We start from the raw sequence: 18,898 nt of genomic DNA, 5'->3' as shown, positions 1-18,898 counted from the left end.
GCACAACCTGAAAACACGATGTAATCTAGGAGTGGGGAACCTGTGACACTCCAGAGGTGCTGGGTTTCAACACACATGAACCCTGACCCTTGGCCATACTGGCTAGTGCTCATGGGAGTTGGAGTCCAACAACTTCTGGAGGCCCTCCACAACTTTTCCACCGCTGCTTTAATTTAATCAAAGCAAAACCGAATGTCCCACTTTGAAAGGTGCCCAGGAATTCTTTGCTGACTCTTCTAAAAGACCGCAGAAGGAGAGTTTATATAAAGAAAATAATTGCCCTACTTTCTGGTCATTATTTCATACTCCCTTCTTAATAGCACCCTATCATACTCGGGCATATCCCAACAAACCCAATTTTATTCTGTCCAGGGGGGAAAGATTACCCTGTTGATCACTTTTGATGGCAATAATCTTTGATGGCATGCCTTTTTTTTCATCAAAGAATGACAGACAAGCCTGATGAAACTGACATTGAACTTGGTGGTTGGAGTTTGGAGCAGGGAAATTAGACTGGTGAGTTAGTGTGGGAGCAACTTGTGCTGCAGCAATGCTGAAACAGAGTGTGGAGCTGATCAATCTGTGTTGGTCCCAAGGGCTAACCGAGAGGCGAGGTCCGAGTCCAGTCCGAGGTCAAAGGTGCAGTATGGAGGCAGTCTGTAAAAGTTGAAGCTGGATGCAGGGCAGGTAGTCGGGTGAGGTCAGGAGCAGGATAGCAGGACAGGGTTCAGGCAGGATCTGTCAACCAACAAAGTTGCTCCTGCAACTTGGGACTGGGGCTGGCTGGCTTTTATCTGCCCTGAGGCACAGGGTGGTCCCGATCCTCAGGGGATTCGCCTCTCCTGGCCTGGAGGCGAGCACTCCTCCTGTGGGAACTTAGTTCCCTCCGCCTCTCTGCCCTGAGCCTCTGCAGCTCAGGAGAGGCTGAAGGGTTACCGGACCCAGAGGCAACCTCAGCTTCCCCTGATGGGGCTGAGAGTGCAGCACCTGCAGGCAATGGGTCCTCCATCACCTCCGGAGCCAGAGCAGACTCAGCTGGTGCCTGCACCTGAGGATCCAGCACAGGTAAGGACCCTTCAGGCTCAAGCCCCAGCCCCGGCTCAGCTGGTTCTGGAGGCGGGGACTCCTGTGCTGGCTGGGATTCTTCAGGTTCAGCATCCGAATCCAAATCCCAAGCCATCACACAATCTCTTGGAGGGGAGAGCAGGACATAGCTATAGTAAATATTTTAAATATGTGTTTTTTCTTTAGACCTAATAATTAACTACAGGATGCCATGGTAATCACCTTGGATAATTAGCTGTTTTCATGTTGAAGCCTCTTTCTGTTCTGTTGCAAATTAAGATAAACTTCCCTCGAGACAATAACATATTACCGGTAAACCTCTTGTGTATGTTAGTCTTGTACAAAATATCTCTCTGTAGGCTGTTTCGCTATCGTCTTTGCCACTAAGGGACAGGTTATTCTCTCCCCCTCCCCTGCAATTTAGGGCAGGGAGGAAGTGATAATAAGTCTCAGAACTGGGGTGTGGGTCAGTGCAGCCATTGGCAGAAAAAAAAATGGCATATGACAGAGGACTGCTACTGGGGAATACTATTATAGAGGAAGACAATCTGATTGCACATTGATCACTCTACCTTATAAGGTGTCTTTGAACCAACAGTATTGTGGTAACTTTTGTGATAGCCCCTCTGATAGCCGGGTCGATTTTTCCATCTTTGCCGCATTAAGTAGTTGGTCCCTTACCTTTCCCGCCCTGATCTGGCCACAGTGATCCATGTGGCGGTCACCTCCAGCCTTGACTACTGTAATTCGCTCTACGTGGGGCTGCCCTTGAAACTGTCCCACAAACTCCAGTGGGTGCAGAATGCTGCAGCAAGGCTCTTCACAGGGTCCCTGCCATGGGAGCATATTCACCCAGTGCTTTACCAGTTGCACTGGCTCCTGGTGGAGTATAGGGTCAGGTTCAAGGTGCTGGTCTTGACCTTCAAAGCCCTTTGTGGCTTAGGGCCCTCGTATTTACAGGACCGTCTCTCCTGGTATGCCCCACAGAGGACCTTAAGGTCCATGAATAACCATAGTTTAGAGGTCCCAGGCCCTAAGGAAGTCAGACTATCCTCCACCAGGGCCAGGGCCTTTTCAGTGATGGCTCCAACCTGGTGGAATGCTCTGTCCCATGAGACTAGGGCCCTTCAGGATTTAACCTCCTTCTGTTGGGCCTGTAGACAGAGCTATTCCACCTGGCCTTTAATTTGAATTCAGCCTGATCTTTTAATTCACTTCCCTTCCCTTCCCTCCCCCTCCCCTTTTATGAAGATTACCCACTCTGAGACCCCACAGCTAATTCTCCCTTGGCCTCCTCGCTGGCCCAGATAGGACCAATTCAGCCAGCTGGGGATTATCTAATGCTTATTTCCCCTAATTGATTTATGAATTTTGAATTTTGTTGTTATTCATGTTTTTATACTGTATTTTATGCTGCTTTTACAATTAAGTGTTTTAAATTTGTTTTTGAACCAGGAAGGGCGGGGTATAAATAAAAAATTATTATAATTAATTAATTAATTAATGCTAGAACATCTGTCAGCCAGGATTTGAACATGCTCTCCTGGTGTGTATCGCAGGAGCCTGATTGAAAGAATCAGGAGTAAATTTGAGTCCAATTAGCAGGTTCAACCCAGAGACAGAAGAAGAAGAGTTTGGATTTGATATCCCGCCTTTCACTCCCTTTAAGGAGTCTCAAAGCGGCTAACATTCTCCTTTCCCTTCCTCCCCCACAACAAAACTCTGTGAGGTGAGTGGGGCTGAGAGACTTCAAAGAAGTGTGACTGGCCCAAGGTCACCCAGCAGCTGCATGTGGAGGAGCGGAGACGCGAACCCAGTTCCCCAGATTACGAGACTACCGCTCTTAACCACTACACCACACTGGCACCAGACAGGGAGATGGTTCAGTGGTGGTCCATCACTGACCAGAAACCTAGTCCAGCCTTCATTAACTTGAGCAATCCATATGAAACCTATTGAAGTGATGTGAAAATAGAATCACATGCAAAACAATTTCACGTATGAAATCAATTTCAAATCCAGTGCAGAGATAGACTGTTTTTATTTAATTGGGGGGGGGGGGGGTTCCAAAGAGTAAGTGGCAGCACAATTCCTGCATCATATGGAACAGATATTCAGATAATATGGTGTCTGCAGAAGGAACTCTTTTGCAATGTGCAGTGATCAGCTGGGTATACAAAGGGTGAGATGATCATGTAGATAGCCTGGTCCCAAGCTGTATAGGGTTTGTACACCGGTCTCAGCACCATGAACCTAGACCAGGATCTAACTGCAGTAGGTTTAATACAATGATGATATTCTGCTCCAGTAAGCCGTCAAACAACTGCATTTTTCAGGTTGCAACATTTGGGGCATTTTATTTTCAAAGATAAGGCAAATAAGAAAATCCATGTTAGAGATTGAGATAAGTCCCCCCTCCCTTTCTTTTACTACTAGAACCAAGGTCATCTGTTGAAGCTGTTAGACTATTCAGGGGAGACAAAAGGAAGGACTTTCTACACAACCTCTGGAATTCACTCACACAAGATATAAGAATACCGCTTCAGGTTTGTCCCTAGAACAAAGCAACGGCTAACTATGAATCCAGATCAGGGAACTCAGGGAGATGAACCTTGCTGAACCTTAACAAAAGGTAAAGGTAAAGGTACCCCTGCCCGTATGGGCCAGTCTTGACAGACTCTGGGGTTGTGCGCCCATCTCACTTAAGAGGCCAGGGGCCAGCGCTGTCCGGAGACACTTCCGGGTCACGTGGCCAGCGTGACATCGCAGCTCTGGCGAGCCAGAGCCGCACACGGAAATGCCGTTTACCTTCCCGCTGGTAAGCGGTCCCTATTTATCTACTTGCACCCGGAGGTGCTTTCGAACTGCTAGGTTGGCAGGCGCTGGGACCGAGCAGCGGGAGCGCACCCCGCCGCAGGGATTCGAACCGCCGACCTTTCGATCGGCAAGTCCTAGGCGCTGAGGCTTTAACCCACAGCGCCACCTGCGTCCCATTGAACCTTAACAAGTCACTGGTAAAACGAACACCTATGTACAAACAAACGCAGGACAGAAAGCATTTCCAGCTTTTCTTAAGGGAAACACTGAGGCAGGGACAATTTGCTGCCACAATCCAACACAAGTAACCCAATAGTCAGCCAGCCTCAGACACGCCAAAGGAATTTGGCACAAATGGAGCACAACACATATGCAGCAGAGGACAGGAAACTAGTCCAGGAACTCAACACCACTTGCTGGATTTGCTCTATGCCATTATGGAGATCTCTGTTACTGCTGTTTCTATCACTTCCATGTGTGCAGCTGCTGCCATGACGTTCACTGCTACAGCCACGGTACAGATGTGGTAGTGGCTGCTGCTGGCCAAAATGCAGCACAAGCAAAACCACTGTCAGGCTTGTCCTACTTCTGCTGTCTGCAATGAGATTTATGGACATCACCAAGTTGTCCAACTGGCCGGTAGGCAAAGCTCCCTACCCTGCTCAGACTCTCTCCTCTGTCTTAGCTTCTGTGATAGGAATATTATGGTCTTAGATATATGGTAATGTTCATAAGTGTACCAACCAAGCATATACATAGATCAGCACAGGAAGGCCAACCTGGAACCATTTTGATTCCTAAACTGACCAAATGTTTTCTCTGCAAGGTCAAAGTGGGAAACCTCCCCATTGTCTCTTTCCTCACAAATCCTGTCTTAAGGACACATTTAAGATATGAATAGGGTGTGAGCCTGTGACCTGGCCCAGGAAATATGTATTTATCACTACAAAAGAATGGCCAGGCTCCCCAGGCAATCCAATCAAGTAACCTGCCAGACAGGAGATAAACAACAACAGGAGAAAAACAATATTCAAATTTATGTTTTAGACCACCTTTTCTGTGATGGAGGTGTGATGTATCTGAGGGGTGGTCTTAGGTTACACCCCTTCTGTGATGTATGTATGATGTTTCTGGGGGTGGTCTTGATCTACAGGATGGGAATTTCAAAAGTCTTTATAAGGCCTTGCATGCCATTTTTCTGGGTCCCTCCTCTTTCCTGCATGTGAGGGGAGCACCCTGTTGCAACAGTTCAAGAAAGATCAAGCTTACTAGCTGCTTTGCTTCTCAATGTTCTCTGGTTGGCCTCTGTTATTCTCTTCTACCAATAGGGAACCTATGTAAGGACTCTATATGGGCTCTTGGATACCCTATAAGGGAAAAGGGCAATTTTTGTTTACAACACTTCTCACTACACCATCTGGAAGGAGCAAATGCACTGGCATATGAGTGAAGCAAGTCTCCAAACTCTACCTTGCTGCAAGTCACAACGACTGGGCAGCACAGAGATTTTGAACTTTGCTCATTCAGTGTTGCATGTCCACACCTTCTTCTGGTCCTCCCATACCTGCTAGACATATGCACACAAGGAGTGAGTGTACAAAATAAATACTTGTTTGTAGAACTTTCAAAAATTGAGGTGCGGGGAACCAGTGAAAGGACAAGAAACTGTCTTGCTTCTGTTACGAGCCATCTGTTGTCTGCCCAGATTCTCCTGAGCTGACTAGGCCAGGTAAAAAAAAGATGAACAACCAGTTGGTAGCTTTATTATTTTTTCAAATGTCTGAATATATTTCATCTGTCTGTTAGAATCTGAGTTGTTTTCTCTTTGTAGATGCTTTTTGAAAACTGTGCTTCTCTGTATCATCTTATCTCCTTTTAATATCTTACATGTTTCAAGATAACCATTTTTAAAGATTTCATAACATCAGAACAATCAGCTGAATAGAAAGGGAGGGAATGCAAAAGAGTGTAACAGGAAATCTGATTTCCGATAAGAAGAACAAAGGGAGGTCATACTCATTGAATTGGAGAGAAAGGGTTTTTTTCTTCTTCATTATCTCACACTGTGTCCTTCCACCTTGTGTCCTCATGTGCTGTTGCACTTTGACTTCCATTATCGCAGACCATTGGCTAAGCCAGATGGGGGCTGATCTAGAACTAGAAAACTGTGGGTGTCCTTAAAGGATGCAGTCAAGGATGAAGATATTTATAAGACCAAAAATGGTGACTTAGTAACATACAACTTAGAGAATTCAGAACACAGCAACACATTCTCTTAGGAGCCCCTTTCCTCTTATATCACTCCCCTGCAATTAAAAAAAACAGAAAATAATAATAAATGAAATAAGGATATTGTGATAATATGAGGACTAGTGGTGGCGATGAAGCAGAGCATAGAGTGCCAGGGAAAAGTGCCGACTCATTCTCCAAATACATTTGACTCGATAATGGACTTTATGCCAATAAAGGTCAAAATCATAATAACAACTGACTAATGATCTGTGAGATTTTTGTTTCAGAAAACAAACCTTTCAGGGTTATAGGACTGCGAAAATGTGTCTAAAATTGCAGTGGTGTTATTTGCTAAAGATGATGCTTCTAAAATGTATCCACATTTAAAATATTTGGTTTTAATGTAAAGCCCCTTTGTGGCAATGGCAATCTCTCGTCTTGGAGAAACCCAAAGCTGATGTTTGGGGAACAGATGTAGCTCAGTGGGGCCAAGCAGCTGCTTTGGATGCAGAAGGTCTTAGGTTCAATCTACTGCATCTGCAAGTGGGGCTAGGGGAGAATCTTGTTTAAAACATTGGAGATCCACTGCGACTCAGTGTGGATGGTTCTGAACAAGATGGACCAATGGACTCCTATGTTCCTAACACCATAACCAAAATGATATAGGCTGCATCATGCCGTCATGTGTACTTCTGTTGAATGCATTCATTACCTAAAGATATTATATTGCTTTTGTACTCACGGTACATTCCATTATCATGGGCAGTGTTACTAACATATTTAATTAGATCATGGGCATTTTTAATATATATTTTTAGACTGTTCAGCAAAAAGAATGCTGAATAAGGGGTGTGTTTTTAATTATTCTGGTTGCTAGGGAGCAATATCAGGGAAAGGTATTGCCTTTGTGGCCTACATCTGATCTTTCTCAGAGACACCTGCCTGGTACTGTGGGTGTTGGATAGGATGGGTGTTTGCTTTTATTCAATAGATTTTTTTTTTTTTTATGGCTTAACATTAGGCACTAATGTCTTATTGAATGTAGCATTCAGTGAATATGGCCTAGATGTTCTCAATGCTATGCAGTGAACATAAAAGGAAAGATGCCCTAATTCCCTCTATGTATGCTCTAACGCTCTTTGCAGTCACCGCATGCACAGAGACTTAAGAGTGTTTCCAAGTAGAAACACTTTGCAAGTTCATAGGGACGAACATTTCCACAGACGTCCCCCATCATGCCAGACGATGCAGCACCCACTATGCATGCAAACACACATTATAAAAGGCTATGCTGCTCTAACTATGAATTGCTAACATCTAGGATGTTGGTAATATTCGTATTTCCAATGTTCAGGTAAGGAAATATAGACTGAATCAATAGATCAGTTCTGCATTTTGCCATAAGGAGCAGGGTGACAACTCACAAGACTGTATTAAGGCTATCCCAATAGATTCAAGAATGGCGCAGCAGCTCTTACTGGCTTAGTAGTACCAATAGGATTCCCAAACACCCACTGCTGTGCTTAGGGTAGATTCAGACATGTTAGCTTTCCTGTTAATACAGCTAGCACTTCTGTACTGGTTTCTACCATTTCTTTTACAGTGCATTGTAGATGGTGTTACAGAACTGTGGATTTTTTCTTTTCTCAATATACCGCCATGGCATGCTAAATTTCATTCACAACAGTGAGCATAGTGTGACACAACAGCAGATGTCATTGGACATGTTGTGTCACCAACACCACCCTGCCATGCCCATGTGTGCTTCTGCTCCCCAGTGATTCATACATGAAAATAACAGGAAAGAACTGTATGCCAGAATACCACCCCAGATTTTGTTCCATAATTTTCCAGGTTAACAGGGTTGCAAATGTTGTCTGCCTGCCTGCCTGCCTGCCTGCCTGCCTGTGTGCGCGCACACACACACACAAATTAACACAGAAATAAACACTAAGTTTCCACTAGATTCTGGTAGTCGATCTTACATTGTATAAAATGCAAAAATTAGTAGGTAAGGAAACATCAGGGAATTGGAATAAAGTGCTGATTGCAGCTTTAGTCTGCTCTGCCAGGGGCCAAGAAGGGGTTCAAAAGGCTCCCAGCAGTACATTGTTGAGTATCCATTAGCCTATTCTCAGTGACATTTTAAAATCAGTCTTGATCTCGTGATATTTCTACTTGCTACTTACCTGAAGCAATGTGCTTTGTGGAGGTTAGGCAGGACAGAGTTTGAAAGAGAGAGCCCGTGACAAAAGCTTAGCTGTAGAGCTTTGAGGAATGATGTTCAGAAGTCTTGCCACTTTCTCACTGAAAAAGTCATGACTGTTCCCATATAAGATGACACAAAGCAGACTCAGCCATTTTGCACAGCATTCCGGGTCCTACATCAAGTACATTTATCTTTCAGGAGCTGACTCATTCTAGCTGCAATGCCAAAGCACTCTCTGGTTCCATTTTGTCACACCACCAGACGTGAATACTAAGTGGCATCAAACATTTAGGAGAATTGTCATGGGACAAGGATCCTTTTTTTTTTTTTTCATTTTAGCTCTAGCTTGTGGTTAAGCTTGAGCAGTTATCTGCTATAAAAGTATAAGGAACAAGTCATGATTCATGAGTAGAACTATATTTTAAAGCTGGAAAAATATATTGCCGATATGTGGAGTACCAGGAGAGCATTCTAATGGACAGAGGAACTTGATGTTTCATTCTTTTGGTCCATTTATTTCTTACTTACGTAGTCAACATGCTCAACGCTTTACAGAGTACAAGAGGATATATAAGAGATACAATCTATGATTTGGCACAGTGGAGCCAACAGAGGAAGGAACGGCAAGCAGAAGCAGGGCTAAATTGGGGAACAACACACTTTATTTCGGTTATACACTGTATATAGCAATCATTGCAAATTACTGAACACATAACAACATTATTGTCTATGTCCAGTATTTGACAGATCAAACCCAGTGCTCTGCAATGGTTTGTGTTTGGCCCTCTCCTTCATGCCTTGACATCATTATTCAGCATTGCTATACCTGTGCATTTCCATTCTGCCAGCACATAATATAAAAGTTAAAACATGGTGCATATTTCATATGGGACCAAACTTATCAGCCTTGCCTTCCATTCCTCACAACTGTTGCAGCCAGTGGTCTGTTCTGTGGGACTGATTCCTCAAGATAGCTTACTGCTTTTCAGGAGGATTTCTGCATAGGCCATAGTCTATGGTTTTCTCAAGTTATTTCTTCACACAGGCAGATGAACTGATGATATTGTTTGCCTGCATATCTGCCTGATATTGCTCTGAATACTATTACTGACAAAATATACCCAGTAAATGCAATCCTCAATTCATAGGGCAGAAGAATAAAAATAGATTTGTTTATCAAGTGATTACAAACTGAAAGTTTGAATGTGTGGACTGATTGTATTCCAGCTTCTATCATAGCTAGCATAATGCAGGATAATACTTATATACTTCAGTTGAAACCTCCTCTTCAGGGCTATTTTTCCTATCATGTATTTGGATTCACACACACACACACACACACACACACACATGTGAGTGTAAATATGTCAAGCATGACTGCAATAAACACTTTTTTGGAAACATGTGTATCATATAGGCACACTTGCCGGGGAACTGTGATTGGCTAGGGTACCTTGTGTGTGTACAAGGTGGGGCTGTGAATAATGTGTAAAGCAGCCCTTATTTACTGGTGTAAAGAAGGAACCTTCTTTCTGAATTATATTTCCTAAAAGTGTGTGTCTTGACCCAGCAAAGATACAGCAGTTCCTTTGGATGCGGGGGACTCGCTCTCTGAAGGTGTGTGTGTGTGTGTGTGTGTGTGTGTGTGTGTGTGTGTGATAACACCTTGTTCAGCAGCCCTGGGTACACTTGGAATGAAATCAGTAGCCATCCATGTATATGTCATTTACCAGATCTCACCCTTGTAGCCATTAAAGGTCAACAATTTTTTAACACAGCGCAAGAGAGGTGGACTGGAGGCAGAAGTGCAAAAGACCTCAGATCACTTCCAGCTCCTGTTGGAGCATGTTGTCATGAGGAGCTCTCCTTGGTGCTGTAATAACTGACCCACCCGGCCAAATAGGCTCTTTGGCAGGCCAGGACGCAGCACAAAGGTGTCATGACACTTGTACATTTCCGTCCCTTCCTTAAGAATTTCTACCACACCCCTTTTTACCACTGCTGCACATAGCTTATGTTTTTAGTGAGCTGTAGACCATGACCCAAATAGCTCTTGGACAGCCACTGCTAATTTGGACCCCATTAATGTATATTTGAAGCAGTCACTTTGTGTTTATATAAGTGAATCTCATCTGTCATTTTGTTATCCAGGCAAGCTATTTGGAAATCCCCTTGTAGTTATCCACAGTCTTTTGGGGGTTTCACCATTGTGCATAGTTTGGAATCAACAAACGCAAGTACTTTAGTGCTCCCCAACTCCAATTAAAGGTAAAGGTAAAGGGACCCCTGACCATTAGGTCCAGCTGCAAATGACTCTGGGGTTACAGCGCTCATCTCACTTTACTGGCTGAGGGAGCTGGCGTACAGCTTCTGGGTCATGTGTCCAGCATGACCTGCTTTCTGTCGAACCAGAGCAGCGCACAGAAATGCCGTTTACCTTCCCACCGGAGCGGTACCTATTTATCTACTGGCACTTTGATGTGCTTTCAAACTGCTAGGTTAGCAGGAGCAGGGACCGAGCAACAGGAGCTCACCCCTGTCACAGGGATTCAAACCGCCAACCTTCTGATCAGATCTTTGGGGGATCCCAGTGCTTAATTCCACCAAAATTTTTCCATTTCATGCTATTCTTCCTGGTTTTAAAATTGCCCATCCATAGACCTGCCCACAATAATGTAAGGTTTTAGTTTTAGGTAACATTTTGAAAGCTCCAAGGTTCCACTGCGGTCACCCTCTGTACATTTTTTTTTTTTTTTTAAAGCAAGCTTCCTATATCCTGCCCTTCTTCCAGTATAGAACTCAGGATGGCAGATAACCAATTAACACAGCTAGGTGTCAAAATGACTGCTATTTGTTGACACACTACCCAAACATTTTTGAAGGTTAGTAAGTGAGGACATTCCTTTGCATGATGAGGCCCCAGACCCCACAGTTCTCTTAGATAATAAACACACAGACACAAATATTTAGGTAAATGGGATAAAATAGCCCACAACTTTATTGGTTACAGATGTGAGTGGTTTGGCTTAGGCATTGGTGAAACCAGACTACAGTATATTATGACTCCTGCCCATCTGCAGGGCATCCCACTAAGGGTAAACCACCAGTGGGGGAGCCCTATCACATACCATATTTTTTGCTCTATAAGACTCATTTTTTCCCTCCTAAAAAGTAAGGGGAAATGTGTGTGCGTCTTATGGAGCGAATGCAGGCTGTGCAGCTATCACAGAAGCCAAAACAGCAAGAGGGATTGCTGTTTTCACTGTGCAGCGATCCCTCTTGCTGTTCTGGCTTCTGAGATTCAGAATATTTTTTTTCTTGTTTTCCTCCTCCAAAAACTGGGTGTGTCTTGTGGTCTGGTGCATCTTATAGAGCAAAAAATACGGTACATCAAATCAGCGCACCCCCAGGGTCCCCAATGGGTTGTGGCATGGCCCTAGCCCACGACCAGGCTTCGGACGGGATCCACACTCCCGGATCCCTATAACAGGATACCCTTATCAAGGAGGGGCAGACGGAGGGTACAACCTCCTCTCTCATAAACAAAGGCTTACCCAATGCCTAACTGCCACTCGAGGCAAAGGGGCTCACAAGCAACACCCTCACACCTGCAACCAATCTCTAATGCCCTCCACTATGTCAACCAGCCAAATATCATTTCCCCAACTGGAAAGTTGAATGCCATCATTGTGAAACAAGGCCTCCTGGTCAAAAGTAATGATGGGGTGCTGTATCACCCAACCATTCAATAGCTGCACCTTTTGTGCCACTGCACGATTAGCCATTTTCCTGGCTCTGTTGATTGCCGATGTGTGAGGGCAATCACGCCAACAACACCTCTCCAAGAGTTGGGACCAGATGAAGCTCTTGCAGAAAACATACCAATTTTTCCTCACCCAGACCCTGATCTTCTCTGTCTTTTAATAATTCCAGGTTTAACCATGCTTTCTGCCAGTTTGTTTTCCTAGGAAGTGTCCACACCCCTTTAAGAAGGTTTCATTTACACTTTCACAGCGGCAACACTAAATTCCGCTCACCCACACTTTCAGTTTGCCACATATGACCTCAAATTTAGTGTGGCTAATTAAATCCTGTTTGTCTTCATTTTTAAATTCTAAGACTGCTTCTCTGAGTCTCTTAGTGTGCTTTTTCCACTGCATTACAGATTTGTTTCTGGATCTCAGAGAAAGACAATTTTGATACTACTGTAATGTCACCGCCTTGCAATGTCATACACTCTGTAATCAATGAGTATGGCACGGCATGATAATAAAAAAAGGGACAGTTGGTGAATTATCAAAGCTCAGGCCATTTTTCACCCTCTTGGATTAGTTGAGAGAAATTAATCATGGCTAGTCCTGTAGTGAATTATAATTGAGCTTTAACCCAGGGAATATCTTAATCATAGCACCTCTCTTCAAGCGGAGTCCTGCAGCTTGCCACATTTGGAGCCTGCCTCGCACAATGTTATATGAAGATAAAAGGCATCAACTGGAACAAATGTGTGGGGCAGTGGGAGTAAAATATGCTTGTTGCTGCTGTTGTGTATGCCACAGTGCCATAACCAGCTCAATGCAAATCGGTTGTTAAGCATATTGGGGTGTTGTATTCAATGAGAATATTCCAATTCCAGAAAGCATTCATCTGAAGGCACTGGTTCAAAATGAATGTGCAGTGAATTATAGTCAGCTGCAAACTGTTTGCGTGGGCCGTGCTTGACATCTAGCTTTTCTTGATTGTAAGGGAAAGGGAAATGTAAAGGACCCTTGGACGGTTAAGTCCATCTAGTCAAAGGCGACTATGGGGTACGGTGTTCATCTCACTTTTCAGGCTGACGAAACCGGCATTTGTCCACAGACAGCTTTCCGGGTCATGTGGCCAGCATGCCTAAACTGCTTCTGGTACAACAGAATACCATGATGGAAGCCAGAGCGCATGGAAATGCCATTTACCTTCCCACCGCAGCGGTACCTATTTATCTACTTGCACTGGTGTGCTTTCAAACTGCTAGGTTGGCAGAAGCTGAGACAGAGAAACAGGAGCTCACCCCACTACACAAATTTGAACCACCGACCTTCCGATCGGCAAGCCCAAGAGACTCAGTAGTTTAGACCACAGTGCCACAGTGTCCCTTATACCTGTGTCTTGACTATACCCGAACAACAAGACTCACTGCTTCCAGGATCAGAGGCTGCATGCCATCAAAATACCACTTTCTTGAAAGCAACATGGGAAATATTTCATGCCTTCATATCCTGCTTGTGGGTTTCCTAGAGGCATCTGACTGGCCACCATAGAAAACAAGATGCAAGTCTTTGATCTAATTGAGCAGTACTCTTTTTATGTTCATTTGCTTAGGATTCTTAGATTTAAAGTAAATACTTCTAGGTGGCTGCAATTTCTGGTGTTGGAGGTATGAGCCCACCTCCCCCATCATCCACTAAACTAATGCATGGTGGGACATGCCTCATGGATGCTGATACATGCAGTGGCCTGATTTACATAATCTCTCCCGCCACTGCCCCCAGTTCTGAGTGGCAAGAAAATATAAAAAATGGTGGCAGCATGTGTATACCTCCAAGTGGAGTGTAAACATCACTCCTTACCTAAGGTGCATAGGGAAGTAGAGAGGCATGTTCCCCATTGCCCACTGCAATTCCTGTGTCTAAATTGCGTCTTGACCCAGGATACCCATACAGTTCTGACACCACCATATTTATGGATTTTGCTGGATAACTGAACTCATCAGTTTTCTCTTTGGTGCACTTGGCAACAAGCTCCCAAGAGCAGCAGCAAGCTTCACCAGTTTCATTATTATTCTGTGTCAGAGCATTTGTCAATCTCTGATTTATTATTAAACATTTCTCTAGTGCTTTTTCAGCACATTGACTGCTTTACTGTCTTTAGCTATTTCTTCACAATCAGTGATACAATTGCCTGCATAACAGATGAAGGAGTAAGGAAGGCTAATTCTTTCCTGAAGAGGCTCAGTGAATTCTTGATGGCTGAGCAGGCATCTGAATTCAGATCTTCTAAAGTGTCAGGGACTGGACAGAGGAGGAATGGTGGAGACCGCCTCCCCCTCCTCTATATGGAAGATCGTATAGATTTACAACAGTGGTTTGCAGAAGGTCACAGCTCATACGTAGATGAGGGACAAAGTTGGGAAATAATGGGAGGGTGGGAGCAGAGCCAGAGTAGCTGGCTGACATGTTATCAGTAGAAAGCATTCCAGACCCCCCTTCTCCCAGAACCCTGTGAGCCCACCCATGAGGCAGACTGAAGTAGTTGCCTCAGGCAATAGAATCCCATAGGAGGGTGCCCCTGCAGGCATCCAAACCACCACAGGTTTCACAGTGGTGGCAATGGTGAGATTTGCTGGAGCCACTGCTGCGCAACTCTGTTAAGCAAGGCTTTGGTAGGGCAGGGATGGCACCTTTCCGTTTCATGTCAGGCAGCGAAACAGGACTAGCCATCCCTACAAGTGGCGCTCACTGTCGCCACAAGATCGTGAAGTTGGGTACACAGCCTTGGGGAGAAAATTCAATGAAAACCATATGCCTATGGAAGAACATTTAAAAAGGCTACTTCATTGGAAACCTTTTCTGTGTTTGTTTACCCATGTACATGATTGAAAGGTGAAAATAAGCTCTGCACTTTTGTGGACAACCCTCAAGCCTTCACTCTAGTTACTAAAGAATATATACATAAACGTGTGCTGGTTTTATAAACCAGCACCACGGTGTCCAAAAAAAGAGAAAGAAAAAAAAAGAAATACACCTCCTTCTTATGAGTTGAAAACAGCAGGGCTTCTTTTAACAGTGGAAGTTGGGGGGAATGGAATGGATTTCTGCATTGCAAATGCAACATTTGAATAGCATTCTATGAATTCAGATGAACTCTTTTTATCTCTTGGGGGGAGACGAAAGGAAGGCCTCTTGAATTGCATACGCACCGCACTCCCCCAGATTGCTGGTTAACCAAATTCTCTTGAGCACCCTTCAGTTTGCCACAGAAACTACTCTTTCCTTCTCAAATCTGTCTGCATCTTTAAATTAAGAGTCTGGGATTTGAAAAGTATGCATACCATCAGACTTCAAAATTGGAAGTGTGTCTTTTTTCTTTTTTAAAATAAAAAAGCAAGATTTCTTCCCATTCAGATAAGTATTATTTGTTGCATATTGTAGGGGTATCTTTGGTTTTGGTTTTAACAGACAAATACAGTAGCTGAATGTGCACGACACTGTAGGTATCTTCATTCTGGAGTTGGAACAGAGGCTAAGGCTGCATACACACCACATATTTAAAGCACATACAGAGTATCCCTGGAATCGTAGTTTACCCCTCACAGAGCTACAATCCCCAGCACCCTCAGCAAACTGCAGTTCCTGGGATTCTCCTGGGCTGCTTTAAATGCGAGTCTCATAGCTCAATGTTAGAGCACACATTGGGCTGGTTCACATCACATGGTAAGCTTGGCTTACCAGAATCACACAAATGTAACGCTCCCAAATTAGAGCTTGAAGACATTTTTCTCTTTCCCCGGCTATTTTTTTTACCGCACTAAGCTAAGGTGGTGCTGTGGGTTAAACCACAGAGCCTAGGACTTGCCGATCAGAAGGTCGGTGGTTCAAATCCCCACAACAGGGTGAGCTCCCATTGCTCGGTCCCTGTTCCTGCCAACCTAGCAGTTCAAAAGCACGTCAAAGTGCAAGTAGATAAATAGGTACCACTCTGGCGGGAAGGTAAACGGTGTTTCCGTGCGCTGCTCTGGTTTGCCAGAAGCAGCTTAGTCATGCTGGCCACATGACCCAGAAGCTGTACGCCGGCTCCCTTAGCCAATAAAGCGAGATGAGCGCCGCAACCCCAGAATCAGCCATGACTGGACCTAATGGTCAGGGGTCCCTTTACCTTTACCTTTTTAAGCTAAGCCAAAGTTTGAATTATCATATTGCTTGAACCCAGGCTTGTGGTTAAGCTAGTCCCTTGCAAACCAGAAGCTGCAGGCAATTCTGGGATGGAGTAAAGCTGTTGTGAGCTCCTCTTTGGGAACCCACACATTTGGCTTACTGTAATATGTGAACCAGGCCCCTGCCAATCAAAGGGTTGTATCCTACAAAGTCAGCCCTTTGGACTTGATGGACCTGATTAACTTACGTGAACTGATTTCAATCGGTGCGCATTGAGTATGACTTAAGTCAGATACAACCCAGAGCACTGGGCCAGATGGGCTACTTATCGGGGGGTCTGGTTAACTTTCAGACTATGTTAAAACTAAAAGCAGTTCTCTTTAAAATGCAGCTTGCTTGTGCTTCTTCTTCAATTAAATATATTTCAGATAATTTAATTAGTACTCCTTGAGCTGGTCTTATTCACGATAATGAGCTTTGTGTGTTAAAACTATATAAAAAAAACTTCCAAAAAATCTCTCTCTCTCTCTCTCTCATCAGTGGTTTTTGAAATGGACATGGCACTTTAATCATGGGAATAATTCTATTCCTCAATAGATATCTTTTGTGTGTATTTCTTTAACTGTACAGGACAGGAGAGAATTGGGAAAGACTCCCACTATGAGCAGGAGGGGAGAGTTCAGTTTGTGATCGATGCTGTTTATGCCATGGCTCATGCCCTCCATCAGATGAACAAGGATCTGTGCAGTGATTATTCTGGTGTCTGCCCAGAGATGGAGCATGCAGGGGGCAAGAAGCTGCTGAAGTACATCCGCAGTGTTAACTTCAACGGTGAGTCCACAATCATCCATCCGTCTCAGAGATTTGGTTCGAATTAACTACCTGACCCTTTCCCAATCCTGATAAATATTTTTAAAGCAAAGTGATTTGTGTTGCCTTCAAGGGAACTTAGTACACAGTATACAGGGCTGGCTGGCTAGCCGGCTGAAAAAAAAAGGTGAAAGCTGCTGCAGTACCCAAGTCTAAGCCATGCTTTGGCTTAGGGTGATATCTGGACCCGGGCTAGTGATATGCTCACTCCTGTTACTTTTATTTTCCTGAAAGAGACTAAGGGAAGATGAACTTAAGGATAAATCAGGAACAGCTTTTCCCCAGTCTCCTCTGTTGTTGTTCTCCACTCCACAACTGTGTTGATTACTGGAATAAGAACATATTCTGGAGGAAGAAGCTATTTCTGGATGCTAGTCAAGATTCACTGTCTTCTGGTGGCAATATCTCTTTGAAGCAGATGGAATGTTTTCTGAGGGAAAACACAATAATCAAGAAGTTCCATTCACAGCACAGATTTCCACCCAAGAATCCCCCCCTTTTTGTAGTGGAATGGACCCACCTCATATATTGGTTCATATGTATGAATTAGACTGGAACCAAGACTGCTACGTGTTTCAGCTAGCTGGCATTGGGCGGGGGGAGTCAGGACAATGAATCCCAGAAATGACAGAAGAGAAGACAGGGAAGGGTGTTTTAAAATGTTCATTTAAAATGTACAGTGATGGGAGGTTGCTGTCTGAGCTGTAATCCCATCCTCAAAGCTCTTCAACCACCAGAGAACAAAGAAAGGTGAAATATACTCACAGTCGAGTGTGGATTTCATGCTCTTTATTCAGCTCATAGTAGTGAGGAATGAAAGTTCCCCCAAAATATCTGCTTTATATACATTATTTACACAATGGGCCACTCGTGATTGGCTAATTCCAGGATTCTCCTGTAGGCCAATCAGGTTGCGGATTCACTTCCACCAGGAGCTGGATTGGGTGGCTCCTGCGGACCAATCATACTGCTGTATTGTTCTAGGACCAATCAGACTGCTGCATTCTGAATCCTATTGTTCTAGGACCAATCAGACTGCTGCATTTTGGATCCTATTCAACTCAGTACATAACAAAAGGAAATATTGTAAAGTGTTGGGTCTTTTCTCTCTTTCCTTTTGCTTGACTTCCTTCCTCAGGCAGTGCTGGCACTCCAGTGATGTTTAATAAGAATGGTGATGCACCAGGGCGTTACGACATCTTTCAATACCAAGCAACAAACACCAGCACTCCAGGCTACCATCTGATTGGCCAGTGGACAGATGACTTGCAGCTCAATGTAAGCCTGTTTTATTCTCTACTTTGAGGTATGCTCATGAGTAGCATGCTGCTACTTCAGGTCGGATACTTACCGCTGCTGGAGACTGCTGCATAGGGAAAGTCACCTGTGGACATTGCAATATTGCAACATTACTTAGTCCTGTGAAATACTGTATTTTTCCATGTATAACATGCCCCCATGTATAAGACGACCCTTATTTCTGGGGACTAGAATTTAAGAAAAGGGGGGGGGGAGATTGCCCAGGGAAGGATTGCCCAGAGTTATTGAGTTGTTGAGCTGGTTTTTTGGGAGGGGATTGCCCAGAGCTGTGGAGCTTTTTTTTTTGTGTATGTGGGGGGGGGGGGTGGATTGCAAATGAACATTTACCCCAGAATGACGAGCGCAACGTGAGTAATCTGCCAATCATCACCCGGTGTGATAAGAAGACGCAGATCGTCTGTCCAGTTGCCGCAGCAGCAGCAAATCGGAAGCAGCTATTGCCGCATGCAACAATCACCCACCCAATCACCTCTTG

General features: G+C 44.2%; 1 protein-coding gene across 2 annotated transcripts in view; it reads left to right on the top strand.

Moving 5' to 3' along the window:
• GRM7 (glutamate metabotropic receptor 7) overlaps positions 1 to 18,898 on the top strand; it is a 399,138-nt gene that overhangs the window by 264,858 nt on the left and 115,382 nt on the right. For both annotated transcript variants that reach the window (XM_079959692.1, XM_079959691.1), the window contains exons 6-7: positions 16,864 to 17,064; positions 18,242 to 18,381. In XM_079959692.1, coding sequence (XP_079815818.1) covers positions 16,864 to 17,064; positions 18,242 to 18,381 — 341 coding nt within the window. The remainder of the gene's footprint in view (positions 1 to 16,863; positions 17,065 to 18,241; positions 18,382 to 18,898) is intronic.

Source organism: Podarcis cretensis (genome assembly GCF_951804945.1).
Source record: "Podarcis cretensis genome assembly, chromosome: 2".
Lineage (NCBI taxonomy): Eukaryota > Metazoa > Chordata > Lepidosauria > Squamata > Lacertidae > Podarcis > Podarcis cretensis.
This window is presented reverse-complemented; position numbering and strand designations above follow the sequence as displayed.